The following is a 20,871-nucleotide window of genomic DNA, read 5'->3' as shown; positions in this document are numbered from 1 at the left end:
AAACAGCCCCTTGCCAGTGCTTCACCCCTTCAAGATGAAGAATTACACTGCCAAATGCGTGGATCTCTGTCACTTCCAATCTGCAGCGAGAGCTCATTTGAATCCTTTTAAGAACCTGGTTGTTAGTCAAATCCAGCTTCTTGGTGAAAAGGGTGGTGAGCCACCCGTGCTGTTCTAAGCAAGCAAGCTGTAAGACTTGATTATGGAACAGTCTCCTGGCATAAGTCTCGGGCTTTCTGCCACCTGCTGTACTTGTTCCCACTGTTTCCAGCTCTTCTTTTGCTCTTTACATTCAAAATCCTGATGCTTGCTTAGCTGCATTTCTGTAGTCCGTTCAGTGATGAGAGAGTGTCTGTGATCAGAAAGCAGCTTTCCCATCAGCCTGACTTCCAGGGCTACACATCAGGCACTTCCAGTCCCGGCTCTGTTCTGCTCTTGGCAGCCTGTGTCACTGTCAGTCCTGCGGTCACAGTCCAGACCTCCGATACGGCTGATTTCCCCCGGCTAGGTTTCTGACAACAAATTTGTCATTTATTTTCCCGTAAAAACAACTTCTGTCTTTGCCAAAGGTACAATCCACATCCTGTAAGCTGAAGTGATACAAAGCTTGCAGTTGCTTGTTGAAATAAAGCAGCCCTTGGCTGGCACACAGCAGCAAGTTGACATAAGCAGCGTGCGCAGCTGAACCTGCACCAAGAAATGAGTAGCAAACAATCTGTACTGGTAAGATTCAGTCCAGGGCTATTGCGCAGTAATCCTCTTCTCGGGAACGGGAGGGGAATTGTTCACAACAAGTTAAGCCACTGGGCAAGTACAAAGTGAACTCTAAAGTCACACCAGTAGCACTGCACGTTAGTTGCTAAAAATTATTGGGAAAGGCTGCTTGGACAGCAGCAGGCCTTGGTACGTGCACTGGGAATTGGGTTCAGGCCATTTTCCTGCCCCTCTGGGGCATTTTGGTGCCTGCCTGAAATTGAAACTTGCACTGGGGCTCTGCTGTGCCTGCAGGCAGTGTGCTCACGGGCACATGGCTTTCCTGTAAGGTCCCTTTGCTGCCTTAGAAATGTGCTGCCAAAATCCTGTGCTGGATCAGTGCCCTCTGAAGAGGGAGCTGTGCAACAGGGATTTCCTGTGTCCTAGTTCAAGTTCTGTTTTGGAGTTTAAGAACAAACAAACAAAAAAATGGAACTGACAGCTGACAATAGGTTACTGGATTTTAGCCACACTTTCTCCAAGTCCCGTGGATTGCTGTTCATCTTGATTAATCCTAATTCACTGAATACCTGATGTCAGAACTTAACTTGCTGTGTGTTTATGAATGCAAAAATCATTCCTTCAGTCTGGTCTACAGCTAAACTGTATTGAATCACTTCAGTTTTCAGCTCCTTGGCAAACAGGCAACAACCAGATCCTGAAAAATTTGTCACAGAGCATTTGAATAACTCAGCACTTCAATAACTGAAAGCTGCTGGTACCCTGCATCAAAATGCCAGGGTTCTTGGCTGTGGCAGTGCAGTAATCTGGTGGGAAACGTGCATCCTCGTGTAGCTGAGCTGGTCAGCTTCTGCAGGAGGCTGTCTTGCCTGGTATGAAGCTTCTGTTCTCAGCTGCTGCACACTCTGTACCCTGTTGTTCATTTGCTATTCTGTCCTTACTTGTTTTTCTGTATTTTTCTGCTTTCTCTCTTGGTGGGCAGTACATATTTCATATATCCCTTAATGCTCAGGGTATGCTGTAGGCAGCTGCACATACACACATCAGTAAGAGCATCTGTAGAGAGGGCTGCCATCACAGGCACAGTCTAAATTCGGGTCCCTCCCTCTCCCCATCAAGTAGCTACTGTCACCTGGAATTTCACTGGGCTACCTGTACGTAACAGGAAGCGTGGGAGAAGAGAAATGTGTTGTTTTCTAGGTCTTTCAATGCTAAGTGCAAATTTGGCTTCTTAGGTTACTTCATCTCAGTCACCTGAGGCAGAAGGGTGTTTCCTTGTACAATCAGAGAGATAACTGGCTCGCTCAAGTAGAGGCTGGTATGCCCTCTAGTGTATTGTTTATTATTAAAAAGCAGTAAGCTTCAAGAAGTACAGCTTCCTCCCAGTCTTTTGGGAGGCTGTTCCAAGACCTACCAAACACACTCTTAGGCTGACAATGCAGAAGAATATGTAATTTCTTTTTGTTAATTAACTTACTCCCAACTTTGCCTAGTTGACTGCACTGTGAACAGCTGTGGTATCTGTAACCTTTGTTTGCAACTGCACAAATGTTTTTGATTTTTTTCCCTTTGAATTCTCCTGTTATTTGTCTTTTTCTACTGTAGCAGCTCAGAGTAAGGACTTCTTTCTCCTCCTGAGTATCTGTTGCCTAGAAATGTACCAGTGCCTCAGAAATTAACCGGAATTAGTGATTCACAGAGTTCAATGCACATTTCAGTATTTGTTCCTAGCTTCATGCCCTTGTAAGCAGCTTAAACAGTAGCAGAGGGACACTAAAACTGAATGTGTCTGCAGTGCGCAGAGAAACCAGGTTAGGAAAACAAGTCATAGTGTGAACAAGGCCATGTCCATCTCTCTCCTAATCCATTTCAGAATAAAGTCACACCCGAAGCCCTTGCTGCTTCTGCATTGAGGTTGCAGAGCATTTGTGCCATCACAACTTGCCTTACTTTGAGCTTGCTGATCCTCTGCTGCTAGCTGTGGTCTTACACCACCCCAGGTGTCTGCAGTGAGAATACACCTGGAGCTGGAGATGTAGCAGGCTAAACCAAAGTCCCTCTCCTGACCCAGAAGATTCAGGAGGAAACAAATGTGCACACTTCCCAGCTTGCTGCAGGCCCGTAGCCTACATTGTCTGGCTTGGCTGATCTGCAAGTACACCTGGGTGATCTGAGAGTACACCTGTGTCTCTCCAGTGCAGAAAAGCTTTAGGCAAGCATGTGCATGCCAGGGCCAAGGCTACAGCGTGGTGTTCTGCTGCCCAGCTGGCTGGCCTCCCTCAGTGCTCAGCACGCATTCTGCAACAGCACCTCTTAGTGGGCTGACAGCACCCCAGGGGTGACACGTCCAGCACAGCCCTGCTTGCAATTAACGTGGCAGGCAGGCTACAATTAGTGAAAGTATGTACCCAGGGAAGGTATGGCACCAAGACCACAACGTTTCTTACAGCAGTTAGCTGCCTACCACAAGAATTGCATACCTGCTACCTGGAAAGATCTGAGCACCCTCTCTCCAATGACAGAAGCCACCCTGGAGCTTAGCAGCCCCTGAGACAGAACTGTCGAAGTGACAAGAGGCTATGCTGTAGGTGATCCTCCTGCTCCCTGGGGTCGATGAGCCAAAAGAGGTGAGTTGACACCTTCCTGCTCCCAGCCCAACCTCTCCTGAGACTGGAGCCACAACTCTTTCATACCAGAAGCACGAAGCTGTCCCAGGACACGCTCACAAGTAGAGAAGTACATAGGAGCAGGTCTCTCCTCTCACCTGCTGCTTGACTTGTAAATTCTTTGGAGTAGGGGCTGCATCTGAGTCTGCCTGCACAGCATTTAGCATAATAAAGTCCAGCTCCCTATTACAGGGCCAAGGCCTTGTCAATGCCAGCGGCTTCAGAGCCTCGCTTTCTTCCTTTGCAATTCCCTAAAGCTGTACAGCTGGAAAAACCTCTTATTTCCCAGGGCAATTCCATTATTTCTGACACTACAAAAGGTGAACAGTTAAGCTCCAGAAAATGTCTTGGGTATTTTGTAACAGAACTTGCTCAGCTACAGGTTGAAGCATTCAACTGACACATTTTTTTTTAATTATTATTTTTTTAATAAAAGTCATCAGCCTAGGGCCATGCACGGTTGTAATTTTCATCCTGACAGATGAGAGACTCATCCCACCATGCTATTTCCATGAGAGAACAGCTGGAAAGCTGTGATACAGTAGTTATCAGTTGCATGGGGATGCTCCCTTCCACGTACCATTAAAAGCAGTGAAGAGCACGTGTTATAACCAAGTCAGGAGACTGGATTTCCGTGTGTACAGTTATTTAAAAAAAGTCACCTGGACCCTCTTTGAAGGGTACAGTTTGTATACAATGAGATCAAGTTAGCTAAGTCAAACTAAGTTCGTTGATGCTAACATCAAAGTTTGTCTGGGCTTAGGCAGGCCCCAGCTTGGACAGAAACCTGCCCAAAGCCACTATTTTCAATGACAAGGGTCACTCAACCATCACTCATAATAGACAAATGAAAAATCCCAAAATCCTTTTCTGTTTGGATGCTTTTTCAGGCGTGTCAAGCTGCGGTGATTGATGTATTTCACAAACTTCATAGTTTCTTTGTCTCTATATACCAGGGCCAAGCAGTTGTCCTCTGGGTTCACTGTCAAGAGCTAGAAGGCACAAAAGTAAGGGAAAAAATTACTTTCAAAAACTTGCTTTGCTAGAGTCTTAAGGTTTATAGTGAACGCTCGCCTCTCAAAGCTGAACCCAGAGCTACACCCATGAGCTGTAATTCAGGCAGGAAGCTCGAGAGTAGACATAAAGTTCCTGTGTGATACCAAGCACCCCCAACATTATATTATCATTACGACAAAATGTAATTGTGCCCCTCAACTCTAAACATTTTTTATCTACTTTGCAACTAGTAACTGAGCTCCTTACCTCTTCATCTTCACCTTTAGCAATGTAGGAAGTAAAGCCACCATATTCTGAATCCCAGTCTGAAAACAGAACAGAAAGATTCTGAAAGAGTTGAACACCGTCCAGACTCCACGCAGCGTTCTTGGAGACACAGTTTTCTTACCCCACTCAGCACAGTGTCTAGATCCAGGATTATCCCTGATTTACCTCCTGACAGGCTATTTTTCCCCCCTTTACATTCAGAAATGACTTGAAGCAACCATGCAAAATTTGCCTTTTAGCACAGGCAGGCCATTTAAGGTTGTTTGGCTCTCTGCACCTCACGTGCAGAACAGTTTTGCCTTAGCAGATATGCAAAAGGATTTCAATTCAAGCATGTGCCAGGTGGCTTCAGCCATGCATTCTGGGCTTATCTTGTCAAAAATGCTTATGTTTATATTTTTGTTTTCACCATTATCCAACTAGCAATCAATCTAAAATGCCTCAACATGCCTAAAGAAACTTTAAAAACCCCTAGGCTTTGTGAATTGGAGACACTGATGGTTTTGATGAGCAAAAAAACGCCAAAAGGAACACTTTCAGCAGGCATTCTGGCTACCTGGACCTCCCCCAGTGGGAGGAAAGCCCCCAAGGTCCCGTCCTTTCCCTCTGCCCCAGCGAGCCCCCCAGGCGCCACCTCCCGGCTGGAAGAGGAGAGGTCATGGGGAAGCAGAGTCAAAGCTGATCCCATGGCCACACTTCCAAATCTCTGCGTAAGGACCACTGAAACCAGTGCTTATGTAAAAGAAACTTTGAGGATAAAATCTACAAAGCCCTTTCAGGTAAGAAAAGCATGGAAATTTCTGCTGCTGTAGCAATGCTCAGAATTCAAAGCCTTCCCTTTAGGCAAACCTTGTCAAGGAGAATGAGTTACCTTTCTCTTTTGTCTGCTTACCTTCACAGCCACAGAAGAAGAGTAGGTCGAGAGCAAACTCAGTTGCTTGAGCATCATGGACTAGAGTGTAGTGCCCGTTGGTCCAGCGTCGCAGCTCCCCTGCGCACACAGGGGTACTTGAGCCTATGGGAGGGAACAAATGCCAGGGAAAACAATGAAGTTGACCAGTAGTTTGCTCCTGCTAAGCTCTAAGTATGTGGGGAGCAAGCCCCTGCACTGTTCACACCGCTGTGAAGCCCTCTTTGCTGGCCCCAGCAAACATAAAGGGAAGAAAAAGTAAAACATCTCATGTTAACTTCTTTTTCAGAGGTGACTCTTAGTTATGCCCTTTGTACAATGTGGGGCAGAGGTGGGGGATGACAAGATTTGCTCTCTGACAGGTCCAAGAGGCGACGTGGTTTGGTTTAACCAGTTCTTCCTTGTGTTTTGTAGTTGTCCCCCCGCACCACCCCAGATTTACAGTACAGCTCTGAACTTCAAAAGCCAGCAACAACCTGTCTGCTCTGCAAGTACACTGCGAAACCAGCCGATGCTTCAGGGAAGATAGTGCTCTGAACTCACTCTTCATGTGAATCCCAGGCAGGTACATCAGAATTTGGGAAAGCCTTTCTTTTCTCATGGCCCCAGCTCAGTTTTCAATCCATGCAGCCTCAAACTATGCCTTCCTCCTACACAAGTTTAAAATCACACAGCAGGAGCATTGTAGATAGAAAAAGCAAATGTCTAGCTGTGGAAATCAGAAAAAAAAAACAACAAAGCTTTTGTACCACTGAAGTGTTTGGGTGGGATTTTCAGTAGGACTCGTTTTTTGATTCCTTTTTCTTCCAATGTCCATAGAAGATGAACATTTTAAAAAATTCTACCCTTAAACTTCAAAGCTACTGCCTTAAATAAACAGCACCAGTCCATGATTCCAAAATTAATATTATTGTTTATGTACGATATCTTATTGCTGGCAATTAAGTGGCTGTTTAGGCTGGAAACATTTTCTGAAAGGTTAAATCTTAATTTTTAGGTATTAGTTTTCTAAATCCAAAATTACCTTTACTTCTAATCTCTTCACTTCCTTCTATTTGATTTGGTCTCTCATATAAAAATCTATTTTATATGGAGCAGGAACATGTGGATGTAGAAACCATGTAACTATTGGCAAAGGATTATCGGGCAATCAACAGCCTTCCCTCCTCACCCATGCTTTAACTCCCGCAGAAGTCTTGTCCTATAGACTTGGGGCTGACAAGGTCTGTTCAAAATGCTGCTCCAATGCATTATTTTAGTCCAAATTCTTCTGCAATGGTCGCTTTTTTTTTTTTTAGATACCCCATCTGACATGCTCCAAATCCCATGTTTGTGCCCTGCACTTGCTGCAGGTGAAATTCTACTTCCATGAGAATCTCTGGGAATTCTGCTACCAAAACCCTTGAAGTCAGGATTCTGCTCTAGTCCTTTCATGCTGCTGCTGCTCCACTTACCGTTCTGTGTCTCGCTGTCTTGTGCTTCGGAGATGTCATCAGGCTGGTCGGGCTGATGGGCACTGCCATCAGCGTGTTGCTCAGTCCCATCCTGCCTGGGTTTGGGACTGCTGTGCCCAGCACTGTCTGCTGCTCTTCCTTCCCCAGCATCTTCATCCTCATTGGAAGGTGCCAAGAAGTGCAGCTTCAGGCCAGTGAAGTTGGAAAGCAGTAAAAACAAAGCCTCTGAGCGTAAGAACTGCAGGAAGTTCTTCAGGATGTCAGGGAGGCTGTCCTCCTCTGCTGCCTCGTAGAATCTGAAAGACAGCAGAGGTATCAGCAGTGGGGAACCGATGGCCACGTCGGTCAGCGCAGCCTCACAGCAGCTCCTGCTTGGCATGGTCAGTAGAAGCAGGATGCTGTTATTTCCTACCTTTTGTTGGGAGGCCCCCGGGTATTCCACTGGATGTCTTTGTTCTCCAAAGCTTCACACAGTAGTTGAAATTTCTCTTTCTACATGAGAAAGATAATGCAGAAACTTGAACGTTTACCCTCCAGGTCTCTCTTGATGTATTACAAGCAGCCATCCTGTACTCATACATAAGGCACTTGAACTTTTTCTCTAACTTGTCTGTGGCTCCTAAGGACTGCTGAGCTGAAGGGCACAGGCTGGGCAGGCATAGTGAATTTTCAATGCCAGTGACTAATAGATAAGACATTACTTGATTTTCTTCTGGGTGAAAATGTAATTTCACTGAGATATGGATGCTCAGTAAGGCAGGGGTAAGTCAGCCTTGAGAAGCAAAGCCTTTTAAGTAAGACAAAACCATTGCAGGTATTTGTTTTACATACAGGTCGAGTTCCCTGAGTGCTCCTTAGCTGCGAGAGCTTGAGGGACAGGTAAGGACACTCCGGTCACCACAGGAAGGATGACGTGTTTCCATCCTTCTGCTTTGCTTCTAGTAGGAAAAAAGAATGGTAAAGCAAAGTTTGTGGGTTTTGATGTGTCCCTACACAGCAGTGTACAGGCAGCGAGCAGGTGATCCAACCACAGAATCACAGAATGGTTGAGGTTGGAAGGGACTTGTTGAGGTCACCTCGTCCTTTCACACCTTCAGGGTGTGAAATTAGGTGTTTTAGTTGCTGTACAAGCAAGGCCTTTCCCAGCCTGCGTGATGTGTGGTCACTACTAGCCCCAAGACCCATTCTGGCAGGCCGCATCAGATGGAACCACGGGGCTCACCTTAAGAAAATCCTTCAGGAGAATTTCTGATCGCTCCTCAAATTCCTCCTGGATTTGAGCTTGGGAGTCCATGTCCAAATAAACTACATTGATCCACTCATACAAGATTTCATGCTGGAAGGGAAATGGATTTGAACAGTGTATTTGCAAAAGTAAGAATGATTTCCCAGTTCCTCTTTGCCCAACTGGTCACAGAGCTAGATTCCACCCCCAAGACTCCATTTATTTCTTTTTTTTAATTGCACAAGGAGTATTAGCTGCATTCTCTGTGCTGTTGTTGGCATGCACAATGGACAGAGTAAAAAGAGATATAAAAGAGGGAAACTAGCCACAAATGTATGGACAGAAACAAAAAGAATGGGATAAGTTAAAGATTAAAGCATCCCCAAGCACTGGTGTGTCCCAAGCAGGTACTCCAGCTGCCATGAAAGAAATGGAAATGCAGGTAAGCAAATCTAGGCTTGCTACTCACATCATAAGGGATGTGTGGGCTCCTGGGCAAGGGAGCTTCAATGTAGGGTGCAGGTCTGTCTATTGGTGGGCCGTGAAACCAGCCGCTCACTGACAGGCGGCACTTCTCCTCCGACAGGATCTCTGACACCTGTAACAACGTTGAGCAGCACGTTACTGTTTAGACCACATAACAGGCTACATAGACACATCATAAGATGCAGACTTGACTCCAGAGAGCCTACTAGATGCAGACAGGAGTCAGACAAGGGCTAGAGCAAACTGGGTTATTCTCTGTTCACACAGAGAGGACGAAAGGAAACTCTGATGCTCAAATCCATTGTAGATTTCCAAAATCTGATCCTGAGCTTTCACTTTAAGCACCCAGCAGAACCCACTCCCCCTCTCTGATAGCTTGAGCAAAGGTTGAGTCACTTCATTATTAAAAGTAACGTCAGTTTTCTACCACTTGTCCTGTTGAAGAACCAGCCAGCACAGGCTGCAAAACTTAGCTGCCACAGGTTCATCTGGATACTCAGAATACAGATGAGCTCGTGGGCCACAGCAGGCTATACTGGTCTCACTTCTGTCTTTTACTTTTTAGAAAGTGCTGTAAAACAAGCCATCATGAAGGGCACTTGCCTGATGCCTTTGGCTCTGCATTAAACCTTTCAGACTAAGAGCTAGTCTTTTATCCTGGCATTTAAACTGGTCTGTGGAAACCCTTGTTTTTCACAGCGATAGCCACTGTTAAACATTGATTTAATCGAATTGTGCACAGACATAAATTGGGCTAAACTGAACAGCTGCAGATTCGGGAGTGCTGAACTGTAATGGCACTGTGAAGAGAGAGCCATCCCCTTACGACTGGTTGCTAGCCTCCAACTGTCATAAATTTCCAAATAGCACATGAAGACTTTGGAATTTCTTCCCCAAGATAATGAAGCTAGACGGATGGTTTAAAGCTGGCTTTGTCAGTTCCTTCCTCCTCAAAGTCACTAGCCTTTAAAACACAGCACTTCGCATAATTATCTGTCCTGACTGCGTACATTTCTCCCTTTTCCTTCTCCCCAACCCACCAGGACTATTATTACACACGGAATGAATAACCACAACAGTGAGAAAAATCAAAATGAATAAAAGGCAGCTCCTTGCCTGGTGGAAAGAGACTGGAGACACTTCAAAGAAAACCAGCGTGTTCCACGAAGGCATTAATGACTTGATGATTTTCTGTGGCTGAAAGTGTTCTGAGGAGGAAGAAAGCATACTCTGATTAAGATAAGAACTGGTGCTTGCGAGGAACTGACGTTTCTCTCTGCCTTCATGATGTTGTGACCGGTGAGACACCTGGGTGTAAGGTATGGAGCTCAGAGCAAGAGCCTGATGAGCAACCAGTGAACTTTTATTGCTGGAAAGGGAAGTTATCTTCGTCACATTAAAGTTCCAAGCACAGTTACTGGCTTCACTTCTATCCTGCCTCCACTCTTGGCTCCTTCAAAAAAGCAGGGAAAAAAAGGATTCCCCTCTTTATTGGCCTCTCTTTTTCCTCTGCTGTCACACCCTGGCTTTGCCTGCAAAGACTACTACAGCCCTTCTCTCCCAGGTGCAAATTTTATCTATATGTCAGCTTTTCTGAATGAAGAATAAATTATTTATCTTCCTTGTACTGCTTGAGGGCAGAGTTGCTGCAAGGGCCACATAAGCTTCATCTTTTCCAGCCCCCTGAGGCTGAGCTCCAAGCCCTTACCATCTGTGCTAAACAGGTCCAGCGTCCCCCCGTCGCTCTTCTCCCAGGGTGGCACGAGGTACAGGATGAAAGCAATCCTCCGACCCTCCAGCTCATCGTCGTGGCACAGTAAGACATCTGCAATTACACACATTTTGCTGCACTAGAACCTCTTATACGTACAATTAATTTCAGTGGCTCCTTCTCAGCTTTGTCCCCACACAGATAGAAGAATAAACGTGCCCTGCCCAAGAACTGTAGTGTCACCTGTCAGCATCACCAACACAGAAAGAGTAACGCTGTGGGATTTTGCTGTAAGTGATGGATTAGCCCACTCTGACGATGCAGACAGTTACAATTCTCATCACCCACCCTCTGCAGCTATTGCTGGGTACAGTGGACAGAGATTCCTACATTAATCGGGGATTCAAGGTCTGATTCTTTAATGCCCCACTGCCCTTTGAGGAGGTTTGTTGCTGGAGGGGGGTGGATCTCTTAAGAAGAGGCCAACAGTTGGTTGTGCAGAAAACCTTTGAGTTAAGAGCAGTACAAATATCCCCGGCCTGAGGTCATTTTTTATGACGAAAAGGCTAGGTGAGGTGACTGCAGCGATAGCTTTTCCGTAATCTGGACCTCACACGTGTTTCTTCTCCCTGATTGTGACTTTTGCCAGTTTCTTGGACCTTCCTGGCATTAGAAGGGGCTCGCAGGGGGGTTTGGAGGGTCTTCTGCAGAAACACAGCTCCCGGCACCCCCACAGCAGCGTCAGGGACGGGGCTGCTGGCAGACTGACCGGTACACTCGTATTTAGCGCAGGAGATGTCGATGGTGGGCTCCAGCTCGATCTGGGTGACGGCAGACAGCCACGCTCGGACATCTCCGCTCAGCGCTCGCCTGCGGAGCGAAGCACGAGGTATAGGGCAGGCTCGGGGCCGGCCCCGGCTCCTACCCGAGGATCCCCGGGCCTTTACCTCAGCGCGGCGACGTGCGGCTCCGGCCGGGCCCCCAGCTCCTCGGACTGTGGCACCCCAAGGATGGGCAGGAGGGAAGCGGTTAGGGCAGCCCTGCTCCCCAACACCCCCGGGGTCCTGCTGGAATCTCCTGGACCCTGCTCCTGGACACCCCTCGGCCCCCAAAACCCTGGTCCCTGCTCCCCAGCTGCCCCAGGCCTCGCTCCCATCCCCAGACCCCCCGGTCCATGTCCCCTGCTCCCCAGTCCCCCCCAGGACCCCTCCAACCCACGACCCCTGAACCCCAGACCCCCTTACCCCAGACTCTCCCCCAACGCTCCCTGGCTCCCACTTCCTGGACCCCCCTAACCCCAGATACCCCCATCCCTTGACCCCAGATGCTCTGATTCCTTATTCCCTGACCCCAGACACCCCCGTTCTCCACTCCCTGACCCCAGAACCTCGCGGTCCCCATTCCCTGGCCCCAGAACACCCCATTGCCCACTCCCTTGACCCCAGAACCCCCCGTCCCCATTCCCTGACCCCAGACACCCCTTGTTCCCCATCCCCTGACCCCAGATCTTCCCCGATCCCCACTCCCTGACCACAAACACCCCCCCGCTCCCCATCCCCCAGAACCTTCCCGTTCCCCATCCCTTCACCCCAGACACCCCCTGTTCCCCACTCCCTGACCCCAGACGCCCCCTGTTCCCCATCCCTTCATCCCAGACACCCCCTGCTCCCCATCCCCTGACCCCAAACACCCTTGGTCCCCATCCCCATCCACCAGACCCCACCCGTTCCTTGTTCCCTGACCCCAGACGCCCCCCATCCCCTGACCCCAGACACCCCCCGATCCCCACTCCCTAACCCCAGACACCCCACTCCCCATCCCCTGACCCCAGGCACCCCCCATTCCCCACTCCCTGACCCCAGGCACCCCCTGTTCCCCATCCCTTCACCCCAGGCACCCCCTGGTCCCCATCCCCTGACCCCAGACGTCCCTGTTCCCCACTCTCTGACCCCAGAACCCCCCCATTCCCCACTCCCTGACCCCAGACACCCTCCAATCCTCATCCCCTGGCCCCAGGCACCCCCCATTCTCCACTCCCTGACCACAGAACCCTCCTGTTCCCCATCCCCTGACCCCAGAAACCCCCTGTTCCCCATTCCCTAACTCCAGACACCCCCATTCCCCATCCCCTGACCCCAAAACCCTCCCGCTCCCCACTCCCTGACCTCAGACCTCCCCATTCCCCATCCCCCATCCCCTGACCCCAAACACCCCTGGTCCCCATCCCCATCCCCCAGAACCGCCCATTCCACACTCCCTAACCCCAGATCTCCCCCGATCCCCACTCCCTGACCCCAGAACCCCCCCGTTCCCCATCCCTTCACCCCAGACGCCCCCCGTCCCCCATCCCCTGACCCCAAACCCCCCCGTTCCCCACTCCCTGCCCCCAGAACCCCCCATTGCCTATCCCCTGACCCCAAACGCCCCCGTTCCCCATCCCCTAACCCCCTCCCCGCACCTGCCGCCCGGAGACGAGGTCGTTGCGGCGCGGTGTGAAGCCGAGGCCCAGCAGCTCATCGCTCAGCTCCGCCGCGAAGGCCGGGCTGCGCAGGAAGCGGGGCAGCACCCCGTGCCGGAACGGCGCCGGCTCCACCGACACCGCCTCTGAGGGGGCACAAACGGCGCTGAGGGCACCGGGGGGGGGACACCGGGGGTTAAAGGGGTGGGGGGGGGGGGCACAACCGGGCTCCTACCGTCCCGCAGCGACTCCCCGCGGGCCCAAGCCGCCGCCACCCGCTCCCTCAGCGCCGCATCGCCTAGGGCAGCGCAGAGCTGGGCGCTGGCCGCCCGCCGCCCCCGCTTCTCCTCCCCGCCGCCCCCCGCCGCCGCCGCTCCGCGCCGCTTCGCCCCCATGGCGCTGGCGGGCTGAGGCGGGGACTACAACTCCCAGCGTCCCGCGCGCGCGCGCGCGGGAGGACCTCGTCTCTATGGTCGGAAGCGCGGCGCGTTGAGGCGGCTTCCGGGTGGTTGATGGCGGACGGCGCTCCCGCCGGCCTGCTGCCCTCGCCGCCATGTCGGTGGTGCCGCCCAACCGCTCGCAGACCGGCTGGCCCCGCGGGGTCAACCAGTTCGGCAATAAGTACATCCAGCAGACCAAGCCGCTCACCCTCGAGAGGACCATCAACCTGTGAGCGCCCCGACAGCGCTCGGCCCGCGCCGGGGGGAGGCTGTGAGGGGCCCTGGGGGGCTGCTGAGGGGCTTTGGGGGTTTGTGAGGGGCTCTGGGGGGCTCTGAGGGGTTCTGGGTGCAGCAAGGGAGGCTTTCAGGCAGGAGCAGAGGCTCAGGGCAGAGCTCATTGCTCTCTGCAACTGCCTGAATGGAAGCTGTGGGGAGCTGGGGTCGGCCTCTTCTCGCAGGTACCCAGTGATAGGAGCAGAGGGAATGGGTTCAGGGTGCCCCAGGGGAGGTTCAGGTTGGAAATGAGGAGACATTGCTGCTCAGAAAGAGCAGTCAGGCACTGGGGTGGGTTGCCCAGGGAGGTGGTGGAGTCACCGACCCTGGGGGTGTTCAGGGAGAGGTTGGACCTGGTGCCTGGGGACATGGTTAGTGGGTGACAGCAGTGGTCAGACCAGGTGATCTTAGAGGTCTCTTCCAACCTGTATGAATCTATGGTTCTATGTTTCTAGGGGGTCAGGGAAGAGGTGGCTCGGGGTGAAGGGTGGCCCCTCTGCCCCTCTTGCAGCTTTCAGGGTGACTCCTGGGAGAGCAGAGGGGCTCTGCTGCCTTTGGGCTCACCCAGCATGTGGTTAGATCCCCCTGCTGCCACTGAGTGAGCCAGGTGTTTTAATTCAACTTCACTTTGGTTGCTACCTGACAAAGTTCATATCTGTGGCAATTAGAGCAATTATTTGCTGCACGTAATTTTATTGCATGAGAAAGCACCTATTTCTGCTGCCTTCTCTGAGTAAACTCTGATGCATTCTTTGGGAAATACGCCTGTCAAGCTGCAAAGCAGTAAATGTGAACTGCAATAGTCCATATTCGCTGTTAGCCCTTAATCAAACAAATTAGTGTGTATTGCTTGGTACAGCTGGGTTTATTCACAGTTAGAGTCTTATTGCATAAGTTTGAATGTTAGTTTCAAAGGTTGGGATATTTTTGTGGTGTTTCTGAAGAGAAGAATCAGTAGGAAACTATTACCAACTTTTTTTGTAAAGCTCAAGCTAACAGTTTTGAGGTAGGAACTAATGTACCCACACACACATGGTATAGGGTATTACAGGGTAACACAGTGGGTTGTTAGTGTGGCTCTCTGGGAATCAAAAAGAAAGGAAATGAATGGAAACGTAGGGGGTTCTAAGTGCAGGGGAGAAGCTTGCTCATGAAGGTATCAGCAGCTAGGAAATGAATTTTGGCTCACTTGTGTGCCTGAGAATGGCTCCAGCAGCTGGAAGTGGGTTGTGATTTCTTTACTTGCATTTAGTTGGACAATAATGCTTTCCTGTTGCCCTCTGTGCCTTCTTGGACTGTTTAATTTCTTAAGTTTTCCTTTCTTCTGATTCTTCTCTCTGTATTCAGTCCCTGTTGCCTATAGAAATCCCTTCAGGATACACTGCGTTGTTCCTAGAGGAAGCAGAGGTCCAGTACCAAAGCCACCTGCGTGATCTGCTCAAGCTCTTCTTACCCCAGGCCCCCAGCCCTGCCCTTGACACTCAGTGTTCCCCTTCCGTGATCCAGGCATCTCATTTTCCCCATCAAAGCAAACCCTCTTCTAACAGTTCAGTTCTCAGGCTCTTCATCCCTCCTGCAGAAACAGGAGCTGTCCCGTGCAGCTTCCATCCTTCCCAGCAGTTCTCTCCCGTCCCTTTCCCAGCTCCTCTCAGAGCCTCGGCTGCCGTTGCTCTGCGGTGTGCAGGTCCAAGCGGGCTGCTGGCACGTCTGGAGTTCCCTGCCTGCTTCTGAATCAGCCCTGTAACATCGTGTCCGGTCAGCCTGGCTTCCTGTGCTTGTATCTCCTCGAGCAGATCTTGAAGTCATGCGGGTGCTGCAACTCAGCTTGCTACCTCCCTATGAGAGCAACCGAGTTACCCTTTGCTCAAGCAGGGACTGTTCTGCCACAGGGCAAATGCTGCGTGCTTGTGATTTAAATCCAGCCTTCTTATCATGCTGTAACCTATTTCTTTTCCTTATAGGTATCCTCTTACCAACTATACCTTTGGTACAAAGGAGCCCCTCTATGAGAAGGACAGCTCAGTGGCAGCTCGCTTTCAACGCATGAGAGAAGAATTTGACAAAATCGGCATGAGGCGGACCGTGGAAGGGGTTCTGATCGTACACGAGCATAGGCTGCCCCACGTGCTGTTACTGCAGCTGGGGACGACTTTCTTCAAGCTGTAAGTCTCTGCTTATTGTACCGACCTTCCTAATCCAACCTTAACATCCCAGACCTCTAAATGTGCTTATTAGAAGCTAAAATGTGGCCGGCTCTGTTAGGAGTTCTGAAGGGGATTCATTTGTTGCAAGGACATAATCTGGGAAAAGGTTTTTTGGATGACGAAGTTTTCTTCTGAAATATGTGTGTTTGACTCATGAGTGGGGTCGCTTTGGGTTTGGACCAGCTGGAAATCTTAGTTACAGTGCATCAGCAGTCCTGTTTAACACTCTTATCAGAGACAGCCTTTTGTTCTCACACTGTTAGGAAAGCTGTTATGCTTAAATACCCATATGGTGTGGCTGCAGAAATGGTAAAGTGAAGCTCGGGGCATAAACACGGAATTTCCCTGATAAACACGGAACGGGATCCGTTTACAAAACTGCTGGGTAGGCTGGAGGCAATAAGAAAGGCATTTGAATGTGTGAGGAAAAACATGTCAGTTAGTTTAATAGTTTTCGCTACTGGAGTGAAATTTTAGTTTGGATCATACGTTTGTGGTGGTGGTGCTTGTTTTCTTGTTTTAAACTGGGTGGACTGAACTTGAGACGAGTTATAACCAGTAACACACGCAGTGGATGTTCTTAACGCTTGCGGTGTTTGCTCTCAAGTGAGGGGGAAAAATCTAATTTGGTATCCAGGTGCTTTTTAGACATTTTGATGTGGGATGTGTGTGTGGACTAAGTAGGCTGGACTCTGACCATTTTTCAGAAAAACTTGTGATGTAAGTGTCCTTTTATTCTTTCATTAATCTTGCATTAAATGCAGGAGGGTTCCCCACTTGACTTTTATACTTGTGTATGCTTCACTAAGGGCTGCTTTTTGAGATTAGAACAACTACAGTTGATACTTACAACCTTTTCTTTGATTTCTGATGGTTTTGTATTGCTGTTTAAGTTTTACCTTTTAAATGCCCTGTTCATTAACAAGTGTATTGTCATACTTTTGTCCCATTGACGTTAAAGTCTTGTGTACAGTTTTATTTTTCAAAGGGACATGTGGTAGCCCTTTTAGTTTTGGTGAAGGCTATCCTTTTGTCTTAAGCTTTAACAAGGTTAGATGTGGAAGTTCAGGTGCAAGAGCCTTGAGTGAATTCGTAGCTCCCCACCTGGAAGCATGTCCGAACTTACCTGTGAAAGTCTGTCAATACTGTAACGCGTAAACCTAGCTTTAATCATTGATTATTTTAACAGACCTGGTGGTGAACTCAATCCAGGAGAAGATGAGGTAGAGGGGCTCAAACGCTTAATGACAGAGGTCTGTTTTCTTTCGTTACGTTGCAATTCTGGAATGTTATAGAATGTTGAATTATTCTAGAGTTAGTAGAATAGCCAAAGAATTAAAGTAGTCTCCTTATCACTTCTGTTATTCTGATGCCTTTGTGTTTGGTTGTAAAGTGTTCTTGGGCAGCTAACAACGTAAAGCAGTCGGTTCTCGTTCACCTGCGTGGTGAGAGGGTGACCGAGCGGTCCAGTGGCAGCCCCCCTTCCTACCACTCAAGCCCTGTGCTCGTTTTCAGCTTTGCTTTTGGGCTGGCTTCAGGCAAGTGAGTGTGTAGGTGGGCTGTAAACTATGATGCTGAGCACGACTGAGGACAAGTTTTTGAGACAGTTTTCACAACACACTGCTTAATAGCTTAAATGCGCTCTGCTGAACCTCAGTTAATACTGTCAGGTAGTATAATGTGGCATTTTGTTCTTCCACTGGTAGTACAACTGAACGTAGCATGGAATTTGGAATGTTTTCTAAAGTGTCCTTGTCCTGTCAAGAGAGGTTTCTATGATAAAATGTCACTTTACACAAATATTCTTTAAAAAATAAATAAATAAAAAAGCTGTTCCAGAGTAGTCCTGATCTACATCCCTTATTACAACAAGTCTTTGTGCTTCCAGTGTATGTTTTCTGAAATTTTTGCTTGGGGCATTTAATTTTGACTGTGACTGGGTATTTGATAGATACTGGGCCGTCAGGATGGTGTTCAGCAAGACTGGGTGATCGATGACTGCATTGGCAACTGGTGGAGACCGAACTTCGAACCTCCGCAGGTGAGCACGTCTCTCACGTCTCTTGGCTTTCATTTTCTTCAATATTGATCATTTTTTCCAAAAGTTTTCAATCTGCCAGTTGGGCTTTTAGACTATCTGCTATGTGAGCTGTTAGTTGGTTTTTTTTTTTTTTTTTTTTTTTTTAATCTATTTCATCTGCTTTCTGTGACTGAGGACAAACTCCAAAGTTTTTCAAGTTTTTCTTGTGGAAACTGCCTCTGCCTCGTCACGCCTGTCCTGATGGATGAGAAAGCATGGATGTAATAGTTTCCAGTCCCTTGCTAAGCTAGGCACTCCATTTAAACTCATTTAAGCTATTTTAACCACAATGGAAACTTGTTCACTGGTACAGATAGAGCAGATGCCCTGTGAATAAAATGGTCTGACTGCTCCAGTTCTGAATGCTTCGATCCTGCGAATACTTGCTCAGTTTGCTATTACACATTTCTGTTCTGTTGGGTTGTGTTAACTGGTAACGAGTGTTGGTACCTCTTGAGATCCTCTGGAGAGTTGTAAAGGCAACAGGATTCCTTCTTGATCCTTTCTCACAAAAGCTGTTTTCATTATTTGTTGCCATGAAAAAACAATGTAGGACGTGCTGAAAACTCGGACAGTGCTTAATAACTTATACACGAGCATTTAAGAACACACAGTATTTTCAAAGCTCTGTACAACCAAACTTTTTTTGTTTTTCTTCCAGTATCCCTATATCCCAGCTCATATTACAAAACCAAAAGAGCACAAAAAGCTTTTCTTGGTCCAGCTTCAAGAAAAGGGTAAGTGTTTGCTACAGAATATTGTATTTATAAAACTCTAAATGCTCGCACTTCATGCAAGGAAATGTGGTAGCAAGTTAATTTTCATATGCTTGCAGTTGTTTATAGTTAAGCATTAAAAAAAATAAATTCTGCTATCAGTTTTGAAGCTAGGTGATCCTTTGAACACAAGGTCCTAATAAATTCCCATTCTTGCTCCCACACCATGTGTACAACTCTGTATTTAACTGTGAAGGGAATAAACCTGCTCTAGTACTACAGTGCTGTATGTAGCAATCTTGCTTAGAGATTGGGGGGGTGATACCTTGTCTGAATGCTTGGTGGATGTTTTTTTGTTTGTTTGTTTCATATTAATCAACTCACCTTTATTTGTAGCTTTGTTTGCAGTCCCCAAAAATTACAAACTGGTCGCTGCACCGTTGTTTGAGCTCTATGACAACGCACCAGGATATGGACCTATTATTTCCAGCCTTCCTCAACTTTTGAGCAGGTATATTATGTTCATATGTGAGGTAGTTTTGGGGAACTTTGACACCAAAGCAAGGCTAGGCACTACAGAAGCAAATTATGAAAAGGTTGCAGCTATCCCAAAGAGCTTAGAGTTTGTCTCGCACAAGTTGTGGTGGATGCATAATGTCAGGTGAAGAGCTGAGGGGCACGAGGACGTATTAGATGGTGTGGACACTTCAGAGGCAGTGGTTGCATCTTGCCAGCACCAAAATCCCATTTGGAAGTTTTAACAGAGGAAAACCTGAAAGTGCACGCGCAGCTTCGCCCGTGCTAAGTACCAGCTTCTTCCAAGTGTTTGGGACAATGTGAGAGGAAAAGCCAAGATGCTTATTTGAAGCACTGAGTTATGTGCTGTGTGTTTTCCTCCGTCTAGTCCCAATTTTGGTACTTGTTGCTCAGGGCCTTTCCCCCTCCCTGCTCTGTCTAAAGCACCAGGGAAGCACGGGCTATTACGCAGCCAAACTCCAGTTTGGCACCAGAGCAATGGCTGCATCCCAACAAAGGACATCAGGAAGCTGAGATGGAGGCTTCCTTTCGCTTTGTGTGTGCACAGTGCTATTCTGTCTGCTGGGAAATGTAGTTGACAAGAATTAGCTCTTCTGGTGAGTCTGTCTGCTACCTTTCGAATGTGTAAAGCAGGCTCTGATGACAGAAATGCTGTGAAAGAGTTGCCGATGGGTTACATAACTCTCACTGGTACTTTCATATCTGTGAAGCTCTCTTAAGAAATGAAATAATTATTTCTTTTGCAGCCTTAAGAGACAGATGTGCAATGCTAGCATAGCATTGGCTGTTAAAAATAACGCTTCTTGCTATGCTAAAGTTGTCTTATGGAAAAAAAAATCACTTTTCCTCTGTCAGATGGAGTCTTATCAAGAGCAAAACCAAAACATTTGCTTATTCATTCCAAAATGTCAGTTAAATGAAAACAACAAAAGTCTCTCACGTGGTATAACCCTTTTAATTTTAGGTTCAACTTTATCTACAACTGAGCTCCCATATACCCGAAGAGTCTGACAGAAGAAGCCGTCTCTGTGAGCACAGCTTTAAAATGTAGAAAAAAGAATGTGTGTGACAAGGATTTTTTTTATGTTGTTCTTTACCTGAAGTCCACTGAACTTTCTCTTGTATGAATAGAGAAGCGAATCTCAACTGTTTGAGTAGTGGGATGGCAATGTGATAGATATCAGTGTTTTAATCACTTTTCATTGTAATACTCACCTTTTTTTTGTACAACATTAAACAAAATGGGTCTGATTCTCTTTGTCTTCCAGTGTGTTTTTTTTTTTCAGTGGTTGTCTTCTACTTTTAAGAGCATATTTTAGAATTTGTTACTTGAGCAATACAGAAAACCTCGAGAACAAGAGGAGGATCTGACCATTCAGGGCACATCCGACTGTGCCCTAATTTTCATCCCTGAGCAGAGACTTAGTCTGAGGGAGAGATTCAGAAGTACAACTAGGTGCAAGATAATTTTGAGCCTTTTTTTAACTTGAAGAACTGAGTTTCTGTTTTGAGCGAGAGTATAAATAATTAAAGCCATTTTAAAAAACTTATTCAAAATAATCTGTAGGCATTGCTGTTTGTACAGGGCTTTCACAAAATAAAACGTGCATCTTCACCCTCTCTGTCCCCTGAAGAAAGCAACAGCCTAACACAAGTCAGTTCTGCTGGACAGGCCTGAGAGCCAATTAAATACAGAAGTCAGATTCATTTTAT

The 20,871-nt window shown here is 47.8% G+C and overlaps 2 protein-coding genes across 2 annotated transcripts; one reads left to right on the top strand and one right to left on the bottom strand.

Annotated features, from left to right (window-relative positions):
• Positions 1-3,801: 3,801 nt before the first annotated feature.
• On the bottom strand, positions 3,802-13,303 carry OGFOD1 (2-oxoglutarate and iron dependent oxygenase domain containing 1). The gene is made up of 13 exons (XM_032195818.1): positions 13,144-13,303; positions 12,909-13,054; positions 11,398-11,444; positions 11,220-11,320; positions 10,448-10,564; positions 9,856-9,947; positions 8,723-8,851; positions 8,251-8,364; positions 7,441-7,520; positions 7,029-7,324; positions 5,557-5,679; positions 4,644-4,702; positions 3,802-4,372 (listed from the first exon to the last, which is right to left on the bottom strand). Exons 1-13 carry the CDS (start codon positions 13,301-13,303, stop codon positions 4,211-4,213), a joined length of 1,626 nt encoding a protein of 541 aa, XP_032051709.1. The 3' UTR covers positions 3,802-4,210.
• Positions 13,304-13,408: 105 nt separating this feature from the next.
• Positions 13,409-20,410, top strand: NUDT21 (nudix hydrolase 21). Its single transcript, XM_032195920.1, has 7 exons — positions 13,409-13,577; positions 15,583-15,783; positions 17,015-17,078; positions 17,777-17,866; positions 18,567-18,642; positions 19,018-19,132; positions 20,123-20,410. Exons 1-7 carry the CDS (start codon positions 13,462-13,464, stop codon positions 20,142-20,144), a joined length of 684 nt encoding a protein of 227 aa, XP_032051811.1. The 5' UTR covers positions 13,409-13,461; the 3' UTR covers positions 20,145-20,410.
• Positions 20,411-20,871: the final 461 nt, after the last annotated feature.

The sequence above is a fragment of the Aythya fuligula genome, chromosome 12, assembly GCF_009819795.1.
Source record: "Aythya fuligula isolate bAytFul2 chromosome 12, bAytFul2.pri, whole genome shotgun sequence".
Taxonomy (NCBI): Eukaryota; Metazoa; Chordata; class Aves; order Anseriformes; family Anatidae; genus Aythya; species Aythya fuligula.
The sequence above is the reverse complement of the archived record's forward strand: the minus strand, read 5'-3'. Positions and strand labels throughout refer to the sequence as shown.

What these genes read in the sequence shown, in the direction of transcription:
- OGFOD1 (XM_032195818.1), bottom strand. Translation starts at nt 13,303, where the DNA reads ATGGGGGCGAAGCGGCGCGGAGCGGCGGCGGCGGGGGGCGGCGGGGAG. An exon ending in CGCTAAATACGAGTGTACCG is followed by an intron (nt 10,565 to 11,219) that starts GTCAGTCTGCCA and finishes GTGTAATTGCAG; the next exon opens with ATGTCTTACTGTGCCACGAC. An exon ending in CTTCTTCTGTGGCTGTGAAG is followed by an intron (nt 4,703 to 5,556) that starts GTAAGCAGACAA and finishes TTCTGTTTTCAG; the next exon opens with ACTGGGATTCAGAATATGGT.
- NUDT21 (XM_032195920.1), top strand. Translation starts at nt 13,462, where the DNA reads ATGTCGGTGGTGCCGCCCAACCGCTCGCAGACCGGCTGGCCCCGCGGG. An exon ending in TCAAACGCTTAATGACAGAG is followed by an intron (nt 17,079 to 17,776) that starts GTCTGTTTTCTT and finishes GGTATTTGATAG; the next exon opens with ATACTGGGCCGTCAGGATGG. An exon ending in CTTCCTCAACTTTTGAGCAG is followed by an intron (nt 19,133 to 20,122) that starts GTATATTATGTT and finishes TTTTAATTTTAG; the next exon opens with GTTCAACTTTATCTACAACT.